The sequence below is a fragment of the Ambystoma mexicanum genome, chromosome 1q (genome assembly GCF_040938575.1).
Source record: "Ambystoma mexicanum isolate Mex_15411 chromosome 1q, UKY_AmexF1_1, whole genome shotgun sequence".
In the NCBI taxonomy this organism is placed as follows: Eukaryota; Metazoa; Chordata; class Amphibia; order Caudata; family Ambystomatidae; genus Ambystoma; species Ambystoma mexicanum.
Genome location: NC_090922.1, coordinates 670434360 through 670451861, shown reverse-complemented (window position 1 = coordinate 670451861; position 17502 = coordinate 670434360). Strand labels below are relative to the sequence as shown.

The following is a 17502-nucleotide window of genomic DNA, read 5'->3' as shown; positions in this document are numbered from 1 at the left end:
ACTCAGATGCTCGAGGTACATTTCAGGACAGTTCCATCGATGGAGATCATCAGATCTTGCATTCTTGTAGCGTGATTGTTACACACAATGTTTCTTTCGTTTTTAGCCATTGATATGTCCTTCTGTCGTCGCCCTCCTATGTGTCTTCTTTTTTCAATATTGTGTTCATTACTAATGAAAGTCCTATGTTTCAGGGAGTCGATGGAGCATTAGTCCAAGAAGAAGGGGGAGCGTGCAGTTACGGGTCGGCGCAACAGCTTGCAGAAGTGTGCACCGCAGTTACATCGTCCCTTGATGTTCTTATGCATTTCGAGGTATGGATACTGACAGTTCAATCAAGCGAAATCATATGACGTGATTACATCCGCTATACTTCCTTCTTTATTAACGCAAGTACTATGTTTCAGGGAGATGACGGAGCTTCTTCTACAAGAACATCACCCCTAGTAGTTGATGCAGATCTCTGGGTGGTGACACTTCCAACGATCGAGCAAATCGAATCATATTTACATATCCATTATTTATTTTAGACAACTGATCATTTGTGCAGGTCTATTTAGATGAGCCGTTCACGCCTGCACAAAGTTTCTGTTCTTTTTATCAAAATAGAAAACCATACTAATGCAATTACTGTGTTTCAGGGAGTCACTGAAGCATCATCTTCAATAATATCATCAATGGAAGTCTATGAGGAGCCCGAGGTATGGATCTTGACAGTTCCATCTAACTAGATCAACAATGCGTGAATAATTGTCGTTTGAATGTTCTACACAAAGCGTTCATTCGTGTTTTGCTATTGAGATGTACGTGGGTATTGTTCCCAAAGTACATTTTGTGTTTTCGATATTATTGTACATACTAATGAAAGTTCTATGTTTCAGGGAGTCGATGGAGCGTCAGTGCGTGATGGATGTGCTTATCAGGAAAATATAGTCGTTGCAGCGCAAGAGGAAGTGGAGACATGCACACACGAGTCGGAGCAACAGCGTCCTGATGTTGAAGTTCGAGGCAAGAAAGTTTCAAAGAAAAGAAAGCAAAAGAAGGTTAGTGTCCTGGTGACTATATTATGTTGTTTTTCACTGTTAATAGTTCAATACTGTAAGTTGTGTTTAAACTGAACATCCCTTTTCCAATCTGTCCTCTAGTTGCGAGTGGGTGTACGAACTAGATCTACCAGACAGTGAAGCGAACGAGAGATGTTGCTTGTCAAACCTTTTGGCAGGGACTTGAGACTGGAGATGCATCGTGCCAATGGGAAGAATATGAAGTGATTGACAACGGAGCTATACCACCACCAGCCATTGATAGTGAATGTCCTCCTGGTAGTTCGGATGCAGTCGCAGATCAATTCACAGAATCCACACCCGCAAAAACTAAGACCGCGAGAAAGTTGAAGAAATTGTTTTATTCACCCATCACCGGAGAAGGAACAGATGTTGCAATGGAAGAGAATGAAGTGGACGACAATGAAACACCATCAATATCACTGAACATAGCGGAAGACGATATCAGAGATTCTACCTTTCATGTGAGTGACATGTCCTCAACGTTACAGGCCGGACCAGCTGGGATGCAGAGTGACAGTATAAGGAAAGAGGCCAAATTCATTGTATTCGATAGTTGTTTGATTGATATTATTATTCGGATGAAATGTGGGCATTCGGTTGGTGGGGAAGTATGTGGGGAGCCATTGATTAATGTGACTCGTGCAATTCGAGGCACTAACCTTAAAATACATGCCACCTGTACAAAATATCATCCTTTCACATGGTCTGCACAACCTATGCTGGGACAACTGCCAGCAGGCAATCTACTTTGTGCAGCGGCTGCACTTTTTAGTGGTTCAAGTTTTAAAAAATTAGAGTCTTTCTTTCAGTTTGTGGGAATCCATTTCATTGCGAAAACTCAGTTCTACAAATACCAAACCGATTATCTATTTCCAGCCATTAGCGAAGCTTGGAGAATGGAAAAAATGTCTATTGATAGTACATTCGCGGGCAAACGGTTCAGGCTAGCCGGTGATGGACAGTGCGACAGCCCAGGATTTTCAGCCAAGTACTGCACCTACCACTTTCAGGACATGGAAAGTAAGAAAATTGTGAGTTCGGTGGTCGTGCAGGTGTCACAAAGTACATCCTCAGTGGCCATGGAGAAAGTTGGCTTTGTAGCATCATTGCAAGAACTACAATTGCGGGGAATGGTGATCGACCTGATAGCCACGGACAGACACGTTTCAATTGCCAAGACAATGAGAGAACAGTACAAAAATATAAATCACCAATTTGACGTTTGGCATCTTGCAAAAACAATCAATAAAAAATTGTCGGCTGCAGGTAAAAAAAAAGATATGCAAGGTATTTCACAGTGGTCCAAGTCAATCAGCAACCATCTTTGGTGGAGCTCAAAAACATGTGGAGGGTCGTTGGAAATTCTACTGGAAAAATGGCGGTCAGTAATGCCACACTGTACAAACGTTCACCGATGGAACACGAACCAACATTTCCACAATTGTGAACATGGCCATTTGTCCACAGAGGAGGCACGGAAGAAGAAGTGATTGATTCCTTCATCACCCACTCACAAAGCCATTGAAAAGATTGTATTTGATAAAACTATAACAAAAGCTTTGAGGGGACTCACGGAATTCTGCCACACAGGAGATTTGGAGGTGTTCCACAATATGTGCCTAAAGTACAGGCCAAAACGATTGCATTTTGGCATGGAGGGCATGATAAATCGGACTCTTTTAGCGGTCTTGGCACATAACCATAATGTTGGCCGTCAACAAAGTAGGATGATCGGAACTTTAGGGACGCTTCGCTACAATAAGGCCTTCGCTAAAAGAAGTAAACAATGGGTGATCAAACCAGTGTTTGAGGATATGCAATATGAGTTTATTGAGAGACTTATTGTTGACGTCCTAGATAGGCACATAAATGGAGTTGTGAACGAACCTGTGCAGGGGACAACTGCATTGCCACCCAACATTGCCTCTGTTCCATGTCCACCTAAAGAAGAGCTCATTGAGAAATACACATCACGGTTTAAATGATTGTAATTTGATTGTCTGTTCTCTCGAGTCTCCTCATGTCGCAGGCCCATTGAATATGTGTATCTATCCAACCTTGTTCATTTGCGCATTAAATTAAACCAAACAGTAATATAAATCATTTTTCAAAAAATATAGAATGTCTCCGTATTTATGGTTCTGTGGGGCTGCAAAGCACGCAGACAAAATGCAAAGATGGAGTGTAAATTTCAAGTCCTGTGAGATGGCCTTACACTGAATGTAGCTAACTAGGAATGTGTGCTCGTTCAAAGTGAAGGTCAGCTGCTTTGATTTTTTCTCGGGTGCCAGAATGGCCCACGACTCAGTATAAGGTTCTATTGTTATTTGACCTTGACAGGCCGGGACCACGTAAGAAACGATAATGAATATAATTTCAGAAACGAAAGCCATTTCATGTTCGTTCATTAGAAGAAATAACGTCGGCATAGAAGGAGTGGTATTTCGGGGCTGCCCTACGCACAGACACAATGGAAAATGCAAATATAATGTAAGTAACTCTTTAGATGAGTTTATACCGCAATTTAATTACTATACAGTAGCTTTAAAGACGGGTTAAGTTGTACTTGTTCGTTCTATGTGGCATATTGTTTTGTACCGCGCACTATCTTGGGGAGAACCGTCTCCTTTTAAGGAAGCACCTCAAAACCTTCCTCTTTGCTTCTGCTTTCTCTCTCCCTCTCCCCTGCTACAACTGGTCCACTGTCTGCGATCTCGGTTCTGGGCCCTTCCACTCTCCACCTGCACTCCCTGTCAACCCCTGCACTGGGGGACTGTCTCAGTATCCTACAGCCCCCCCTTGACGTATAAAACCCAGTTGCACTGTCCTAGCTATGAAATAATTTCCCGACCTAATATATAAAATGAATAATTTTAATAAAGATCTGATGGTGAGACTAATATCATTTTTTATGTTTTTCAAACAGGTACTTCATCCATTATTGTCTGTGTCACGAGTACCAGACACCGGCGGATGGCTTCTATAATCGCCAATTGCTTCTCCGCGTGAACAACGTTAGCACCCTGACCATTTTGTGGGACGATCGCCAAGTACAAGTATGCCCTTACGCGGTACTAACGGCTAGATGCAACATACAGACCTTTGTGGTGGCCTAGTGCCTCGTTGTTGGAACAGCCATGCGATTATCAGTGCGACCGAAGAGCTTATTTTATCGTAAACCAACACCCTGTGTACTGCACACGAACATCGCTTGCCTCAAGACGAACTATTTTGGATCGAGAGCAAAGAAAAATGCAAATCGCTGAATATTCTCTAAAAGTTTGATGTATAATAAATGTACTTTGCCAAATGTACAATCTTGCAGTTTGCTTTTAAACCCCAGTTTCATTTTCCGAATTGTGGCGCTGTATTGTGAGATGATCTAAGACCCTGTGTACAGCAAAGGAACATCGCATGCCTCAAAACGAACTTTTTGGAACGTGAGCAAATAAAAATGAAAATCGCTGAATATTCTCTAAACATTTGATGTCAAATAAATGTACTTTACCAAATTTACAATCTTGCGGTTTGATTTAAAAGTACAGTTTCATATTCCGAATTGTGGCGCGCTGTGTTGTGAGCTGATCTGTGTTGATTTCCGGGTTCTGTGTGGAGTCGCGTAGAAGACGCCTGGGCGCGTTTGCCTACGCAGCACAGTCACGTCACGGATAGAGGTGGGGAATATGAATGTTTTGATAAAGTCTGTTTCAGGGGCGGGGGATTTGATTTAGTGCCGCAAAAGCAGGTGAGCCAGGGCGATGGGGGGAAATGATAGGATTATCAGAAAATGGCGGCTGATTTCGAGTGCGTTAATGGACGAAAAGTCGGGTAAGGTCCACAGGAAAGTTTTCTACGATCTACCGAGTTATGCTTAAAAACACATGGCCGAACCGTAGGGACAATAAAAAAAAAGTCCCGGAACTATCCTTTAAGGCAGATTTCCCACTACGGGCACATATCCTAAAACATTTATTCACAAATGTTTGTGAATCTGGTGTGATTCCAAAGACTTGGAAAACAGCAATCCTAATTCCTGTCTTTAAGAAGGGCCAGCGTGACTTACCAGATAATTACAGACTGTTAGCCATGCTTGACTGCAGTGCATACATTTTCGGTAGCATATTATTGGAATTACTGTCATCTTGGGTGGCTGAAAAGGGATTATTATCCTACCAGCAAAAAGGTTTCAGAAAAGGGTGTGCAACATCTCATTCAATCTGGACACCAGTGGACTTAATATCTGATGTCCATCTCAAACCTGGCATGGCGATTTACGCCTCTTTTGTGGACTTCTCAGCCGCCTTTGACAGCGTGGGTAGAGACAATTTGTGGAAAATGTTGAAGGGCTGGCAAATTGATCCTTCTTTACTACATTTCATTAAGCATATACAGTGTGACAGAGGCCAGAAATCGACTTTCCCAGGATGGGGAACTATCCAGCCCTATCCCGACTAGGAAGGGATTGAAACAGGGTTGTGCTCTGGCACCCATCTTATTTAGTGGTTCATTTTTTCCGGACTTTAAGTGCCGCCTGGGGAAAAAAATAATCTCTGTGTGTGAGCAGGATGCAGGAGGCGGGCCCCTTGACTCGCCAGAAACTACTGCTACAACAACGACAACGTGGGCTGGCGAATGTGAGCATGAACAATGACACAGACTACGACACTGTCACTGTCAGGTGTGTGATCAAGGTGAGTGTGATGTTGATTACATGTCACCAAACATTCCAATTCTTATTGAGCAACCCTCATCTTCCTCCCCACCTACAATCTGCCCCGTTGGACCCCTCTTGTTTCTTGAAGAACCTTGTTCAGTCAGCTTTGATGTACCAAAATTGAAGCAAAGTCTGTTGGGCTCGTCTGTTGCAGGATCCCAAGAAAGCGTTATTCCTATAGTTCCCGACTCGCAGCCGCAGCTTGCATTCACAACATCCCCAGGCCTGACAAACCAGTTAATATCAGCACAATTACCTGCTGATGTCAACATTGTAATCTCTGATGATGAACTGCTTGAAGCTAGTCACATTGTTGACACTGCAGGTGCTCATCCAAATGGTGAGAGTAAATGTGCTATGCAACTATCCCTTTGGCTAATGAAATGCTGCCTGCTAACAAGATAGTACAATATGGAAACACTGACATGTACAAACTCCAACATAACCAATACAATCTGACGCCTTGTCAGTCTAAGCAAGTGAAGGATTCTGATGGACCTAAGAGTGCAAACATTGAAAATGGCAATGATCACACTGATCAACCTCCTGCCTTAAAGGCGTGTGTGTGTGACCCGACTGAAAATGCTCAAACTGTGGTTATTGATGCTGATTTTGACATAACGAACTCAGACTTGACCCAATTTCAGCTAGCAGCCATTAAGACACTAACAATGGGCATGCCCTCTCTTTCAAAGTGCTGCAGCATGAGAGCAGGACTCCACAGTAGTCTTGAGCCCGCTTCCGCTAATCCATCTAAAGCAAAGGTCGCCGACAAGAAGTTGAGTTTTCATTTCGCAGATGCAGCTGTGAAGGAGGCTCGCTTTGCTGAACGCCTGAAAGCAGATTTTATGCAAATCAGGCAGTCTATAAAAAGTCCCAGTGCTCCGGCAACAAAGCGCAAGGAGCACGAAAGACCAGGAGTGACTCATTACAGCCCCTTCCCAAGAACTCCTGCTGCTGGAAGTTATAAGAACTGTGAGTTGTTGGTTGCTGGAAGTGACACCCCTCCATGTGATTTGACAAGCACCCCAAGTAATGGGAATAGAACAAGCGATCAAAAAACTCGCAGTAACTTCTAGAACACTCCTTTACAATTGAGAAGGCGCCTTCAGCCAAAACTGGCTCGCAAGGCCTAAACAAAGACTGGCCAGAAACATCAAATTCATGCCCCAAGCCATCACAGAAAACTGGCACCAAAGAGGCTGAAGAGATTATTCTTCATCTGTCGGTGACAGCTGGACTGCAAATCTATAACAACGTAATGGCAGCAACCTCGACTGCCTTGATACCATTCATGAAGTTGTATGAAACATTGCACAGAGATTTGAATAACCAGAATGCTCTTCTAGCAGTGGTAAATGCTTAGATTTCAACCCTTAAAGCCTTTGCCGCACACACCTCGCGAAGGCTGGATACCAAAGCAGGGAAGTCAACTAAATGGGACAATAGGCTGAGCGATTTGGCTCATAATGAAACACGCCAAAAAACAGAACTCATTAACGCTGTATGCGGGCAATGGATGTGCTTTGCAAGATTGTCCCGGCAAAGAGTTGGGTAGTAATATCTGTGATGCCACCTCTGTTTCAAGAGCTTCAGTAATGGGAAAGCATTCTAGCGCATCCCAAACTGATCCAAGTTCAAATGTGAACAGTTCCAATGTACACCAACCCGATGCGCAGCCACTTCGTCCCTCAGTAGATGACATTGCTATGCATTTTACATGTGCAACTGCCCAATTGGATGCTACAATAGCAGCTACCAAAGCTCAGACCTCAAATTCAAACTTGTTGTCCACTGGTGCATTAACCCAAGCACCCCAGTTGGCGACGCACTCGGGAAGTGCTGCTCCATTTGAAGTTTCCCTAAATGGAGCAGAGAAGACTACTGGTATGATCGTCCCTCCAGCAACTTCAGATGGGACGAAGGTAGTCTCTTTTGGAATCTTTAATGATTCAAAAACTATATTGGCCGGAAAACCAAGTAGTAACAACCAAAAACCCAAAGTAAGTGGGAAAAAGAAAGACGCCCAAACAAAGAAAGCCGGTGGCCCCCCAAAGTCTGATTCATCAAAAATGTTCATCAGGAATTTGATCACTCCCCCTCCAGTACTGATGTTCAAGCAAACAGAGAAATCTAACTCTATAATCCATAAAGCAGGAAACGACCATCAAACTAATAAGAGTGTGACGGTCTCTAAGGGCCCTGCAGGCAAGCGATCCCATTTAGACTCTGATGACACAAACAAACCAGAGTCCTTCACTTCCGTAGATCTTGCTAACCTTTCAACTTACTCTGTGGGCAAAGAGTCCTCCGATAACATCAATACTGGATCATCTGATAGGGTCAAGGGTTTGGCCTGCATGTTGTACGCTGATGATGTTGTCATCTTAGACAGCACAAAAATCGGGTTGCAGCGTTCACTTCAGATCTGATGAAGATCCAGAGGTCGAGGAATGGGAAGTACTGCCTCTGAAGAAAAACCCAGGATCTTCGAAAAAAGCAAAAACTACAAAGATGTTTGAAGTGACGGAACCTCATCGACAAATTCGATCTCCAAGAAATATGACCTGGGAAAAAAAGTCTAGCACTTCCAAACACTCCTCACTTGGCATGAAGCTCAATCCCAAATATACTTCCTCCCAAGTAGAAAAATCAAGTAAAGGGAGAAGTCGGCATAATGAGTGGAAAGACACTAAAGTTGAAGATGGGAGGAAATTGGAAATTGAATATATTCTGAAAGACATCAACTCAGTCAATTTGAACCGACGAAATGTGGTGAAATTGCTGACTTCCATCCCTGCATTAAGTCAAATTGATTCTGACGACATTCATATAGTTGAATATAAATACGAACATCGTTCTGATTGGGTCATACTGCACGTTCAATCTCGTCTTGTGGCAAACACCTTGAGAGCAGCAAAAGACGAGTTTATAGCATTTGGTTATGCCTTGAGCAATCCAAAATGTGTCAGGCGCCAATCAAAAGGCAAACCTGCTTCCAAACCTTCAAGCAGTCCCCCACAGTCTTCCCGCTACGAGAACAGAAGGCAAACACTACCGACTCACTTCAGATGTGACAGAGCTGAACATGCTGAAAGGAGGGATAGGAATGATCGACATGCCCAGCCGTCCACCACAGGTGGTATTTCCACCAATCGCCACTAGCTTCTGGCCACGTTGAGCCACATCATTGCTCATTAATTTCATGGTACACCAGAGGCTTTATACACTTACTCCAAGATAATGAACTGACAAATGGCAACCATAATTTCATTTGTCTACAAGAGACTTGGATGAGGACAAAACCGACGTGTGAAGGATACACTGTAATATTAAATCCAGATCATAAAAACGCCACTGGTCGTCCATTCTCCGGCCTCTTGACCACGGTAAAAAAAAATCCAGGATGGCGAATAGACAGAACAATGCATCCAAACATCTTCATGCAAAGAACCATCATAGCGACTGCAGCCGACGATGACGGGATACCTGAATTTCTCCTATTATTAAATGTTTACTGTAATCCAGCAAAAATAAGGGTGCATTCGTTTATTTCATCAATCACAAGGATGATGGATAAGTTCATGTTGGAGTTTACAAATTATTCAATTGTTATATGTGGAGATTTGAAACATTCCTGGATCAACTCTGATGGCCAAGTAATGAAGATGCAAGACATTTTGCATACCACTCGCAGTAACATCTGGTGGACACAATTGACTGAAAGGAATTGTGTGATGCTAAATGGTCAAACCAGCGGAGATATTCCCGCTAAGGCTACTTGGCACAGGAATCAGACACATAGAACAATTGATTATATATGGTCCTCTATGGAATTTACTGCTAAGATCCAAACACTGAAGGTTGTTGAAATGCGTAATAGTGATCATGATGCAGTTAACCTTAAGTGGTCAATAAAGGAAAGTGCTCAAGGTGAGACCTACAAAGCCCAAGTTGAGATAAATCAGGGTCTCAGTCGTTTACGCCAGAGACCCGTGGAGATTACAAAGTTAACGGAATCACTAGGTTTGGGTTTCATACAAGATAACTCTCAGGTTGAGTACGCTCCTCTCCTGACACAATTTATTGAGGTAAAAATAGGCTGTAGACATTCTATTATTAAACACAAACCTCCAATTAGCAAAATAATTGCAGAAAAGAAAATACAGTTACGAGAAGATCTAAAAAAAATTGAAGAGGTCCAATTCAAACACAGAGCAACATGAAGCGGTAAGATTGCGATGTCAAACATATCGCAATTGGGTCTGTTCGTTTCGATGGTCTCGAGAGCAAGAACAAGCTGAGCAATGTTAAAGCTCATTTGCCAAAGAAAGAGCCATGAAACATGGGCGATAATCAATGAAGGAACTCGTAACCAGATGGGCAGTCAGATTGTGGGAGTAAGCACGCAGATAGGCTAAAACATTTTTCAACTGTCTTCATTTTTCCCTTCAAAGGAACAGAGAAGCAGTGGATTAATTCTGAGATCAAATGGATGCTTGAAGTAAGTAAGGATGACATCGCAATTGCAATTACGAAACTTAAAAACTCTGGAGCAGCAGGCCTGGATGGTCTGTCGAATTTAACCTTGAAAAAAAATAACAAACAATGGACAAGTTTCATTGACACTCTGTTTAGGGCAATAGTGAGGATATGAAGGATCCCATCCTCATGGCAATCGGTAGTAGTTGTGCCCATTTTTAAGAAAGGTGACCGTTACAATCCAGCCAACTACCGTCCGATTGCCTTGTTAGACGTGATTGGAAAAATGTTTTCATCTTTTTTGCAAATAAGATTGGCAAAATGGGCTGCTAATGCAAACCTTATAGATGAAAGACCAACCGGATTCACAAACGGTGTCGGTGTTGAACTAAATCTTGCCATTTTAAACCTACTGAAGTTGGAATCACTGAGAAGTCATAAACCAATCTACTTCTCATTTATCGATCTATGACAAGCTTTTGACAAAGTCGATCGTGATCTCATGTGGGATAAATTGTCAGAGGCTCATTGTCCACCCGACTTGCTACAGATGTTAATCCAATTGCACACAAATACATCAGTCTGTGTTCGGCTAAATACAAATGGGGATCTTTCTGATAAATTCAGGACGGAAAGAGGAGCTAAGCAAGGCTGCCCGTTGGCTGCCCTGATATTCAAACTGTATCTAGCCAATATGCCAGCTGCTCTAAAGAAAGTCAAAACCTTTGCACCGAGAATAAATGGACATCCCATTAGTTGGGCCACATACGCCGATTACATTGTGCTGATGGATTCCACCCCATTGGTCTCCAAAGACTCTTAACAAACGTGGGCATTTATTTAGCCTCGCTCGGCATGGAAATAAATACAGATAAGTCAAAAATCATAGCCCTAGGTCCCCAACTTGGCTCCAAGAACAAACACTTTAAGTGGTACGTTGATCAGAATCTGTTAGACAGTACAGACAACATCAGGTATCTTGGAATATTGTTTAACAAATCCATCAGAGAATGGAATTGGACTGAAGATCTGAAGGTAAGGATGAATACCGTTGCTCTCCAAGGTGCAAAACTACATCGAGAATTTGGTAAATTCACGATGATGCCAGTCATTTTGTTCTATCGACAAAAAGTGACGACAGCGATCACCTTTGGCGGTGAGGCCGGCTTCAACATCGAACCAAAAATGTCGGATAAATTAGAGTCACAATTTTGGCGTAAAGTTTTAAGACTGCCTTAATTTGTCTCTATAGCCGCAATTAGATTCAAACTTGGACTTCAATCCTTAAGTGCAGCAATTCTATGGAAATCCTTTTCCCTTTTTTGGAAATTGATACCACCGGGATCCATTGCACCTTATAATATATTGAAAGAATCACTGTTAAGCCCCTACCATGGCTTACTTCAAATCTGGTCCAAAGTTGTGCTCTCAAACCTTGATCATGTCGGTGTATCAACAGACCTTCTGTGCTATAATCCTTGTGCAGTCAAAAAGAAAGTGAACAATCATGACTGGAGTAATACCATAGACAAACGACAGATGCTGAAATCAAGTATATCACAAAAATACGATATGCGTGCAGCAAATCAGGACCCGAAACATCTTCAATTTTTTCCATCAAGATACCACCGTGACATGTTCTTGCGGATGAGGCTCAACGTATTACCAACTAAAGAAATGCTATTCCTCAGACATGATACAAATACCTCTAACAACATCTGTCGTTTCTGTGACAAAAGTGTAGAATCACTTAATTTAGTCATTGAATGTCCACCATTAACCACGGAACGAACCACTGCATTGGGGCCCTTTGTCTCGCACAATATCGACAGTGAGGAGTGGTGGAATACTTTAATTGCTGGTAGAAACTATATGCTAATCTGTGCTACTATTAACTATTTGGACAAATTGATAGGTGTGGAAAGAACGAGCTAAGCACAGCGTCGCAAATGTTGCTATTGTCTTTTTTTCTGATTATTGTAGGAGGAAATGAATGGGGTTTTTTTTCTAAGAAATTGATTTTTTTAAAGAAATGGATTGACGACAAATGTTTTGAAGTAATAAGTGGTAGTATTTCTTTCTCTTTTGTAAAAAAGCTTTGTATGAAACTATATTCAAAATAATAAAAAAAATAAGTGGTGTATTTTAATGGTTTCTTAGAAGTGTAATTTTAATGTAAAGCGTAATTTTATATGTTTTGTTCATTAATTGTATAGTGTGAAAAGGTTGCAATGTAACCAAATGAACTTTTAATAAATAAGAAAAATTAATAAAAGAACTGCAAAGGGGCATTTTTATTTTGAAAGCACATGCTAAGCAGCAGTTAGCTGCTTGACATCTGTGCCTTTCTCCAGCACAATTAAACTTATTGCACAAAAACCTTTTAGCTATTTGCCTTATTTCCACATGTTTATACTTATCAAGCCAAAAAGCATTTAAGTACAATTTAACATTTTCCTCACATTGTATATGAAGCCTGCAAGTGAGCCATGAATATTTACCAAAGATGAGACAAGAGGTTGTCATCCTGGAGACTGGAGGGGATATTTTCTGTTTCTGGTTTGGGCCCTGGACTGATTTTCAGGGCACAAGTCGATACATGTGGGAGGACAGCGTCTGCCCATTTTTTTCAACGGGTGGACGCAACTCCTGTTGTGTGTTTTTCAGGCCAGCATTAAAAAAATGTTGCTTGCTCAAATGTTCAGCTATTACAATTTCACACCAGGTTGTCATGTTTCCAATGCAGATGCTTACCCACAAAAACTCATTAAAGTGCCATTAAAGGTTAGATCTCATTTTTGGATTTTGTTTTCTTTGGAATATTTCATTATAAATTGCTTGGCTTAAAATATGGGCACCTTTCATACTTTGCTAGTGTAGCTATTGGAAATTCTCTCGGATTATTTAAATATATATTTGTTTTTTTACCATAATTTTGCTCCTGTCTACATACGTAGTGGTCATTATCTTGTGATGTCCCTTCGTGTGATGACACTTCTTGTGATGTCATCAAATGTAAATTATGGGGCCCCAGACTTAATTAGCATCACTTGGCGCCACAAATCCTAGGGCCGGCCCTGGCTCAACCCATGAATTCCCTGGCTCCCCCAGGTTTATGGGCGTGAAAGTGGTGAGAAAACTGATTACATGGCGGCTGACAAATGGGAAAAGTCTGTGATTTGAGAGGTAAGTCCTAACCACTGAAACATTCCTCCACTGGACATTAACATGAGAAGTTCTCTTCTGGCATTTCAATCTCTTCTTAAACTCCCTCTCCTCTCTCTCATCCAGTTTCTGCTTTATATTGCGTAGTACTTTTTCTGAGGTATTTGGAGTAAATGTGATTAACCCCAACAAAGTAAACCTTAAATGTGTTTCTTATTCCCCAGCTCATCATCAGTCCACTTGTAAATGACACGGCACTTCTTTGACAATCTAACTGCCCCTTTTCCATTTTGAGATGCGATATATACTGGTCAGGATGTTGTGGCCTTGTGGGGAGACACGGGTGTTTAAATTCCACGTTATTTCATCGGTTGGTGTGGGGAGTAGAGAAAGGTCGGCCAGAGTAGCGATCAGCTGGTGTGCGCACCGTATAATCCAACACGGCCACTCCTCGCGCGGCCCATCCGCCCTCCCCGTTGCCAGTCTACGCGGCTGCCTGTGCCAAGAACTGGGAATACTAAGGTAGAAAGACAGTGGAAGAGTTATTAGCCGAGTAAGCCCGGATATTAAAGAAAGGAGAGGCTTATAACCTTGACAGATAAACACATGTTCCTCCAAGAATGGAGGAGCCTTTCCCCGAAAAAGGTTAGGTGGTATGGCATGGGCACAAACTAACCCCCAAGCACGCTGTAGTGTGGGCCAGGCACACATCCTGTTGCCTCCGATAAGGCGGATCCCTGCAGCTAGGGGGCGGCAGAGGGAGGCGCGCAGGCTGCTGCTTACCTGATACTCCCCACAGCACGCCATGCCATGGGCTCCAGGCTCGATATACGGGCCGCCAAAGAACAGACGGCTCCTGCGGCACAGCGGGGAAAGCGGCAGGTGTGCGGGCACCCAATGCCTCCGATCGCGCAACAGTTTGCGGAGGCGGCCCCCGGACACTCCCACCAGTGACCTGCTGCGCGTCTCCGGCCCGAGGGAGGGAGGGAGGGAGGAACGGAGGAAAGCACTGGGCGCTGCAGGTCACGCGCACATCGGCCTGGAGGAGCTGGCTGGGGAGGGAGAGTTCTCCGCAGCGTCCCACGAGTTAGTGTAAGTACACCTCACAGCCAGAAGCACAGCTTGCTTGGATTGGAATTCTCAGGGGGGTGGAATAGATTCTCATAACTGCAGAACCCATAAGCATGCAACTTACATTGGCCGAACCCTTACCAGTGAATAAGTTAGAGCACACAGTTTGTCAAGTGTTGGCAAAAAAAGGCCGTAGGATTTTATTGCGCAGATATGGTTATGGGAATAACAATAATCACATATCATAATAATATAATACTTTTGGGCACCGGGTCCTGAGGTTACCCCCTCTGGCCCGTGCCACCTTCTTGTCCCAGGACTTGTAGTGGTCACTGTCCAGTGTCCTTCTTGGTCTTCTCTTTGTTCTTCTCCCCTTTTTTTGTAGGGTGGGAGGGTTTTGTGGTAAAGATGCAGAGAGTGGAGGGCGCTGAGTGAACAGCGAACCTCCTGTTTGTTTGGGTCCCAGTTCAGGGTCCACAAACAGATTGTGTTTTCTTAGAGCTTGCTGCTCTTATTTATAAGACCCAGGGGAGCCCTGGGTCTTTGATGTGCATAGTGGGGGCTGTAGTCCAGCCCCCAGGCCAGTGTAGCCGACTGTCTGGCCCCCTGAGGGGGTGGAGGGGACAAGACTTTGAACCTGTACCCTGCCTGACTTGGTTTTCCTAGGTGATTAGCCCCTTGTTGCTTCATGGAAGGGTGAGGTGATTGTTCACACCTCACCCTTCCTGGACTTTGTTTGGCAGAGACTGCATGTCTCTGAGACTGTGGGGGAGAGGGGCAGGCTTGGGGCTGGGGGCTGCCCCTCTCACTGGCCTGCCTGATGGTAACAGCAGTTACCCTGCCTTGCCTTGGGCAGCCCTGCGGCATTGCCCATAACTGCTGAACCCATAAACACGCAACTTACATTGGCCAAACCCTTACCCTCACCAGTGAATAAGTTAGAGCACACAGTTTGTCAAGTGTTGGCAATAAAAGGCTGTAGGATTTTATTGTGCAGATATGGTTATGGGAATAACAATAATCACATATTATAATAATATCATACTTTTGGGCACCGGGTCCTGAGGTTACCTCCTCTGGCCCGTGCCACCACACACGGGCAGGTTTGCTGGCTGACCATGTTCCCCCAAAAGTATCTCTTATTGGCAACCCCTGGAGGCTAGTGTTGCCGAAATTTCTCGAAAGAAATGCTCCATGCCATGGTTTGATAAGTGGGTGCCGTCTTTGAGAAAAATGTCTGGGTCACCCAAAGTAATGGCCGGGTGTTTTATGAACCCCAGGCCTCTTGCTATACAGAATTTCTCTAGCCCCCTGTTCAGTTTCCGTCTGGAAATGTCTATTGATTTGTAACAGGTGGCCCCCCGCCATTTCTTTCTGGGCAAGATGGCCGAGAAGTATATTTCTGTGTCCCTCCAGTTGTGTGAAATGCCAGCTAAGGAGGTGCAAATTTCCTCAAGCAATTTTCTCCTTCCTGTGGTCACCCGGACGTCGCCCCCTAGGTGTACTATCAGGAATGCTGGCAGGTCTCTGTATGCGACCAGCTCAGCTAGCGTATTGTGGATGTTGGCCCAAAGGAGGCCTCTGTATCCCCACCAGGAAGCAATGGTGTTCCTGAAAAGTGGGCCTTCTTTGGTTTCTTCTGCCCATCGGCCTGTCCTGAAGACGAATGAATGTCCGACTATCCATGCTGATCGGAGTGGGGTCTTCCCCCTGTCTGATGTTTCTGGAAGGATGGAGAGAAAAGAAAACGGAGGGGGGCTGTATTAGCTGTGGTCTGATATATCTTTTGTAGCAGTCAGACTTCCATCCCCTTATATTTTTTACCTGTTGTGATGTCAGCCCTCCTTGCCAAGTGTCTGGTAGTGGCCCCGATTCAGAAGGAGTGGGTGCCAAACTCCTTCGGATCCCATCCCGCTTTGCTGACTGCTTTCGTCAGCACTCCTTTAAATTGGTAGCGGCTTAGTGCTGAAGCATCCTTGTGGATTAGAAACCTCCCCCCTACTTTGGGCCTTTGTGCGTAATAAAGGTTGATGATGCACCCCGGGCAGTTTGTTGCATCATCGATGCAGCAGATGTTGATGGTTCTTTTGGCTCCCGTTTTCGACTGTTGGATGTCTATGCTGACGCTGTCCTGTCTGACCCTGGCCTCCATGATGCCTAACTCGTTGTTGGCTTTGGTGCTGGAGGTGATGAGTTCTCCTACCCGGAAAGCCCCGAAATAAGCCAGAAAAAATGCTGTTTTAAATAGCATGGTCTCGTATGGATGCCAGCATATGGCTTCCAGCTGGTCTGCTAAATTTACTAGTTTGTTGAAATATAGAGGGCAGCAGGTGTCTACCTGGGGTCCCTCTATTCTGCCCCAGCCTTTCATGGCATAAGAGATCAGGATGTTCTGGGTGGGGTCTGAGCCTCCCCGTATGTTTGAAAAATATGAAATTGCTACTAGGTGTCTTTTCGCCCAATCTCTCTTAAAACCCTGTTCATGCGCCCATTTAAAAAAAAAAAAATTCTATGTTTTTGATCGTTATTAACTCTATATGGTTTAAACCTGTGGCTTTAAATACTGTTTGTAAGCACTTTAGTGTACTGAGTTGCGGTGCTTTTTCTGCCATCTCTGCTAGGAACCCCAGGCCAGGGTTCGTGTTCTCTGTGGGCCGCGTGATGTTGGCACTCGTTTTTGAGGTGCCTGGTTCTTGTTGAGCATCCCGGCCTGAGCTCTCTGGCGCTGGCGTTGATGCCGTTATTCTTGGCTTCCCATTATTGACCAGCATTCTGCTGGTATTGCCGTCATCTGTTCGCGGGCGTGTGGCGCTAGCTCCCAGAATCTTGGCCACTGAAAGCCAGATAAAGCATCAGCAATATTATTGTCTGCTCCAGCGATGTGTTTTGCCTTGGCCACAATGTTTTCTTGCGGTGTGATTGCTGTAATGGCTCGTAGGACTTTCAGCACTAGATGGCATTTGGTATATCTTCTGTTTGGGGACCCTACTACAGCCATGTTAT

At 43.9% G+C, this 17502-nt stretch overlaps 1 protein-coding gene across 1 annotated transcript in view; it reads right to left on the bottom strand.

The window, feature by feature from the left end:
- The window catches only part of SLC44A3 (solute carrier family 44 member 3), an 826819-nt gene extending 812422 nt beyond the window's left edge, over positions 1-14397 (bottom strand). Inside the window, exon 1 of the mRNA XM_069641271.1 lies at positions 14212-14397. Within this exon, the coding sequence (XP_069497372.1) occupies positions 14212-14235 (24 nt within the window). The 5' untranslated portion in view covers positions 14236-14397. The remainder of the gene's footprint in view (positions 1-14211) is intronic.
- Between the last annotated feature and the right edge of the window lie 3105 nt (positions 14398-17502).